General features: G+C 63.6%; 1 protein-coding gene across 1 annotated transcript in view; it reads right to left on the bottom strand.

Annotated features, from left to right (window-relative positions):
- Positions 1 to 1,705, bottom strand: part of Pacsin1 (protein kinase C and casein kinase substrate in neurons 1) — a 9,313-nt gene extending 7,608 nt beyond the window's left edge. Inside the window, 3 exon segments of the mRNA XM_033766607.1 lie at positions 61 to 296; positions 709 to 865; positions 1,581 to 1,705. Coding sequence (XP_033622498.1) covers positions 61 to 296; positions 709 to 865; positions 1,581 to 1,643 — 456 coding nt within the window. The 5' untranslated portion in view covers positions 1,644 to 1,705.
- Between the last annotated feature and the right edge of the window lie 4,695 nt (positions 1,706 to 6,400).

Below are 6,400 nucleotides of genomic sequence, written 5' to 3'. Positions count from 1 at the left end.
CTTCCCAGCCGCCGCCCGCAGACGCCCCAGCCCGGCCCCAGCCCGCCCTGCTGTGGGCACCTCCTTCATCTTCTTGGCCCAGGGCTTCTGGGCCTTGCGGAAGCCGTCCTCGGCCTCCTTGGTCTCCTTGAAGCCGCCCATGATCTGCTTGTGATAGGCGTCCTTCTGCCAGTTCTTGACCTTTTCCAGGTCCTCGTTCAGCAGGCTGTTCTTCACCTCCTGGTGCAGCTCGCTCACCTTGTCTGCCTCTGTCATGATGGCGCCCCAGGCCCGCTCCAGGCTGCCGTACTGCGGGCCTGAGGGAGGGGAAGCCGGCTCAGGAACCCCTGCCTGCCGGAGCTCTCCCTGCTCTCCCCTCCGTCCTCGGCCCCAGCCACCGCCTCGGGGAAGCCTCCTGCCCCTGCTGGGCCTCGGCCCCTCCTTTGCATCGCCGCCATCACCGTGGGAGCCCGGGGGACAGCCTGGGTCCCCCCCCCATTCTCGCCAGCCCGGCCCAGCTCCAGTCCCTGAACTCGCTAAGTTACCCAGGGCGAACCGGAGCTCGCGCTCCTCCTGCCTCTGCTTCGTGAGTGCTGCGATCACAAGCGAGGCCCACCACGCCTGTGACTTTTTAAAACCTCCCCGAAGGGGCCCCGTGGCTACAGGAAGCCGAGGAGACACAGCCCGGGGGCGGTGGGGCCTGGGGCTCCCTGGGGTCCCTGGAGGCACCTTTCTCGATGAGCTGGCGCCAGCGCTTGGCCCAGTCGGTGAGCTGCTGCGCGTACGCCTTCTCGATCTTGGCGCGCTCCTGCACGCAGCTCATCAGGTCGTTGCACAGGCGGTGGCCATCGTCGATGCGCTTCACCGTGCGCTTGTAGTTTCCCACCTGGCGGCGGCAGCGCGCGTCACCCCGAGCCCTGCGCTCCCGGCCCCGACCTGCAGGGGGCGCGCGCGCCGCTCCACGACTCCCGACCCCTCCCGCTTGGGGGGCGCAGCGCCGGGCGCGCGCATTTGTGCGCACCCTCTTCCCACTTCAGACATCACCTCCTCCCCGCCACGAAACGCGGAAGGAGTTTTATAATTTGGACTTGGGCGACAATGAATTATTCATGCCATTCTCGAGAGCTAAGCCCATATTTATAGAGAGTCGCAGAAGCGGCGAGTTGAGCTGCAGATTCTTGACACAATATTATGTTTTGTAGACATCTCATTAAACACTTATTAATTTAGGTCTGGCAGTTTTCGTTTAGGATTTCGGGAGGTGAAAACGATTTTTCTCTCCTTGGTCTCAAATCCTTCTGGAAGTTCCCGAGATGCTGCCTTCCAGTCTCGCCTGTACCCCAATGTGGCCGCCAGGCCCCTGCCTCAGGCCCCTCCACACCCAGAGGCGGAACTGGGCCCCCCCGCAGCGGAGTCAGGAAGGGCCCCGCTGCTACACTGAACCATCCCGGCGACTCCGGGACAGCCGTGGGGCGAAGGGCTCCGGGTGGTGGTCTTGTCCTGCTTCTGGGGGTCACTGGGGCTTTGGAGAGGCTGCGGAGTTGGGGATCAAGGGCTGCGATGGGGGGCGGGGGGGACGGACAGCAGCATCCCAGCCTCACCTCCCAGAAGCTGTCGGTGGTCTCCTCCGGAGCCAGCGAGGTGTCGTCGTAGGAGCAGGACATGGTGTTGGCCGAGGGGAGCCGGGCGGGTGCAGCTGTGGTCAGCGGGCTCCGCTGCTCAGGCGCTGGGAGGCGGGAGGGAGACTGCTGTGGGGGGTCCCGCTGGGATGGGGCCTCTGCCCGGAAGGCAACTCCAGGATTCGGCCTGCAGCACTCACGCCCTCAGGGCCTGGGATGGACCCTGAGCGCCCTGACCCTCGAGTGAAGCCACGACACACGCTTGGGGAGCCGCGCCCGGGGAGCTCCTGGGTCCCACACAGCTCCCCGAGCCAGTAGGTTGGAGCCCTGGCTGGCTTCTCAGCTCTGGTGCCCCCAAAGGGGCCCTCTCTGCCCTTTAGCGTAGCCCACTTTGACCAGGCTGGATCCCAGCCCCAAACACCTGCCAGGGTCCCCAGCTTCTGATCCCAAACCAACCCAGAGGCCCCAGTCCCAGCTCTGAGATCCCCAGTTCGCCCCCTCGGCCAGGACCCAGGCTTCCCAGGCCTGAGGAGCCCCGCCCACCTCCAGCCCAGGCCCTGCGGCCCCATCAGTGGCTTTCACGGCCCTTGGTCTGATGTGTGGTGTGGGTGGCTGCCCCTGCCCTGCTCTGTCAGCTGCCCTCACAGCTGTCCGATCTAGGCCACTCGGGTCAGGGCAGGTGGCACCAACACAGGTGGGCCCTCGGCCAAGCACGACCGCCCCCAGCCCCGGGCCCTCTCCCTGGTGACCGGGGCAGCTGGCCAGAGCCACCTACTGTCCACCAACACCACTTCCAGGAATCTGCCCGCTGGCAGGGGGCCGCCAGGGGCTCAGAGCAACCCACACATTCATCCCCAGAGCAGCAGTGCACAGCTGCTGGGGTCCTGGCCCTGAAGGGGTCCTCCCCATGCAGTGGTCACCTTTGGCGACGGGGTGCTCAGGGACAGGTTGGGAGGGAGACCTCTCACTGTAGACTTTCCCACACCCTTTCAATTTTTCCTCTTGTGAATGAATTGTACCTTTGTACCCTGCAGCCTGTAACCCCAGCACTATGGGAGGCTGAGGCAGGAGGATCACAAGTCTGACCCCAATCTGGGCAAGGTGGTGACTTAGCAAGATGCCATCTCAAAATAAAAAATAAAATTCGGGCTGGGGATGTAGCTCAGTGCGAAGGGCCTGGGTCCCTCCCCAGAAAAATATACGCACAGTGCAGCCTGCATGGGGCTGGGCAGGAAAGAGGGAGCACATGCGGCCGGAGGAGACACAAGTGTGCTGGCTGGAGGGGATGCACAGCCCTGGCCTAGCGCACGTGTGGTGGGCATTGCCCAGCACTGAGCTGCTGTGTGAGCACTCAAACTCCTGTGCCCTCTCTGGACTTCCTGATGCAACCCGAGGACATGAGAGTCCAGCGCTGCCCACCAAAGCTCTGCGGGCTCAGCAGACAGGTGGTGGACGAGGGAGAGGAGGCAGCAGGAGCCTGCGAGCCCTGGGCCACCCAGCCGCACACCTCCCCCATCTCTGCCGCACCCAGGCAGGTGGTGGCCAGCACCGGCCACGTGCTGTCCTCCTCCTGGATGCGCTAGGTGCCTGTCACTGTGGGCTGTCACTAAGAGGAGTCAGGCCTGGCAAGGGTGGCACCTGGCGCTCCTCTGGGGTCAGGGGGCCTGGCCTCTCTTGGCCTGACTTTTCTCAGTAGAGGTGAGGCCAACTTGGCCCTGAAAGCCCTTTATCCCTAACAAGAGCTGCTGGCATTCACAGAGCATATACCAATCCTATGTCTTTCTTGTTTTGTCTCTTTTGGTCATACTAGTGGTGAACGACTGAGCCCCTGCCCTTTTCATTTTTAAAAATTTTAAGAGCCGGGGATCTAGCTCAGTGCTTCTGCCACCTGCTTCAAAAGGGTAAGGTCCGGAGTTCATTCTCTGGTACAAAAAATAATAATAAATAAATGAATACATAACATTTTAAAATGGGGTCTCACTAAATCACTAAGCTGCCCAGGCTGGGCTGAAACTTGCAATCCTCCTGCCTCAGCCTCCCAAAGTGCTGGGACGATAGGTGTGTGCCACCACATCCAGCTCAATCCTATGCCTCAACTCATTCGTCCTCACGCTGACCCTACTCCTGCCCTCCACACTGAGGATGAGGACCCGCAGGGCGGGGACAAAACTGGGCCAGGCCCGCCCAGGTGCCACAGCCCAGACAGCCTGTCAGGATGCAGCCGGCACGCCAGTGTTGCCCGAGCCCGGAGCCACGTGGTTCCAGCTGCCTGTCCTGTGCCTGCGTGAGGCCCTCACATGAGGCCAGCTCGAGTAGCAACAGCACAGCAGCCTCTCCCAGCTCCAGATGCCCCGCTGTTCCATCCCTGGAGAGCCCGACCCACAGCCCCAGACATTTGGGGAGCCGCCACCCCCACTCCACTGCCATCGGTCACCGCTGGCTGGAGTTTCCCAGGTGCCTGCTGTGCACCGCTCTACACGCTGTATGTGTGCTGCACCTTCTTCTACAGATGGGGACACTTAGGCGTGGGGCCAGGAGGACAGCACAGCCAGGGCATCCCAGGTGAGAAATGATAGGAAAGGGTGGGGTTCAGTCCTCACAGCAGCCACAGCCCACACTGCCCTGGTCCCTCCTCACCTCATCCCCCAGGACCTGGAAGGCCTGGTGCTGCGTGACTATAATCCCCGCATTGAGGAGGCTGAGGCAGGAGGATCACCAAGGCTGGGCTACACAGTGAGACCCTGTATGAGCACCACTTCCTTTCCCTGGGCCAAGAGTCCCCATGTGTGAAATGGACTGGCACCAGATTTCAGAGGTGACACCGGTCTTTGGGTGGATGAGCCGGGCCCAGCACCCAGGAGCCTCCCAGGACAGCCCTGCAGCTGATGGCCAGAAGTCCACGGAGGGGGAGGGAGTTGAGTTCCACCTGGCGCTGCTTCCGGGCCTGCCGGGCACAGCTGCACTCCCGCTCCCACCTCAGGGCCTGTCTGCCCACCTCAGGAGCAGCCACGTGCTGTGCTGGCTCAAATCCCCGCCCTGCCGCTACCTGGCCATGGGCCGGGCAAGTTATTTAACCTCAGTCTCCTCACCTGCGGAGTGGGCGAGTGGACCCAGCGCGGCCGGGAGGAGGCGCCCTGTGATCCGGGCTGACCCCCTAGCGGCCCCCACAGTGAACCCCGCCTGGAGTGGCCAGGCCCCGTCCCGTGAGAGTCTCCCAGCCCCCAGGGCCCCTGCAGGAATGACGCGTCCAGGTGGGGACAGAGAGGGCGCTGAGACTGGGCAGGGAGATGGCCCTGGGGTCCCCGGGCAGAGCTGGGGGCTCGTCTGGGCTGGAAGGGAGACACCCCCAAGTGCCCCTCAGACGGGCACCGCCTCGCCCTGCTCTGCCCTTGGGCCCAAGCCCGCTCTCCAATGGAACACCAGGCCAGAGGCCAAGGCAGCACTCCCTGTGACCCACAGGCTTCAGGGAGGCTTGGGGTACGGATCGCCAGGCGGGGATACCGCCCAGCATGGGGCAGGCGGGCGGGCGAGGGTAAGGCAGCACTCCCTGTGACCCACAGGCTTCAGGGAGGCTTGGGGTACGGATCGCCAGGCGGGGGATACCGCCCAGCATGGGGCAGGCGGGCGGGCGAGGGGCAGGGTGCAGGGTCACCCTTGGGACGCAGAGCAGCCCTCGCCCATGGCTGGGGACAGAGGGGACAGGGTCACCTCCCTGCCCTGTGCGCTAGTCTGAGGTGCTTTCCGCCCCCCAAGGTCCCTAGCAGGAGCCCCTGGGTCCCCCCTCATGCCCACAGCACCCCAGCTGCCCTCCCACCTGCCTCTTCCCCACCAGGGGTCGCCATAGATCCCAGCCCCAAGAAACACAGCTGTCTGGACGGGGCTTCTGCAGGAAGGGACACACAGGGCTGGGGAGTCGGGCGACTGTGCAGACCTAGGCTACAGCAGCGAGCGGGATGGAAAATTCCCTGACCTTGGGGAGCTCATGTTCTAAAGGGGCAGCACAAGGAAGTAAAACAATAAAGTGTGTGGGAAGAGATAAAGTAGGGATTAAAACAAGGCAGGGAAGAGGACAGGGAGGGATGGTAGGGCTTTGGGGAGATGCTATTCAGCCATGCAGTGTATCTAGCTAGAGGGCACAGCCAGTTCAAAGGTCCTGGGGCAGAGGTCTGGCTGCTACAGTTGAAGAGCTGCAGCACTGAGAAGACCGGCAGCACAAGGGAGTTGTGTGACTGGAGCAGGTTGAGTGAGGGGAAGAGAGGCTGGGAGGTGTGGGTGGAAGGAGGCTGAAGGTGCCGGTGACCTGGACCTTGGGGGGCGGAGGGAGGCCCCCGACTTTGTCTCCTAGGGAGATGGGAGACAGTCCAAGGCTCAGGAAGAGGTGGCATCAGTCTCAGGCTCCCCAGCTGCTGGGGGCAGAGCAGCCTATGGAGGAGGAGGAGGAGGCAGGGAAGCTGTCACATGCGGCTGCCCTCCTACAGCGACAGGGAAACGCAGGGAGGGTGAGCAGGGGTTGAGCCAGGCACCAGACAGTTTGGCTACAGTGGGGAGGGCAGGCATCAGGGATGGTCCGGGGTCTGGAGCCCCGGGACACCCCCAGAGCCTCCCTGTCCACAGACCCAGCCTCTAGCACCTGGCCCAGGCTCCCTTGGGCCTCCTGACTTGGAGGCAGCTGCCGGGGAGCCCAGGCCCCGGCTAGCACGGTGCGGTGCAGGAATGGGGTCGGGGCAGGAGGACTTTCTGGTGGGCCAGGTTGGGTGGGCACTGAGGGTGGGGGCAGACAGCAAGCAGCGGCAGACCAGGGT

The sequence above is a fragment of the Fukomys damarensis genome, unplaced genomic scaffold, assembly GCF_012274545.1.
Source record: "Fukomys damarensis isolate Sample0158 unplaced genomic scaffold, DMR_v1.0_HiC HiC_scaffold_20, whole genome shotgun sequence".
NCBI lineage: Eukaryota > Metazoa > Chordata > Mammalia > Rodentia > Bathyergidae > Fukomys > Fukomys damarensis.
The sequence above is the reverse complement of the archived record's forward strand: the minus strand, read 5'-3'. Positions and strand labels throughout refer to the sequence as shown.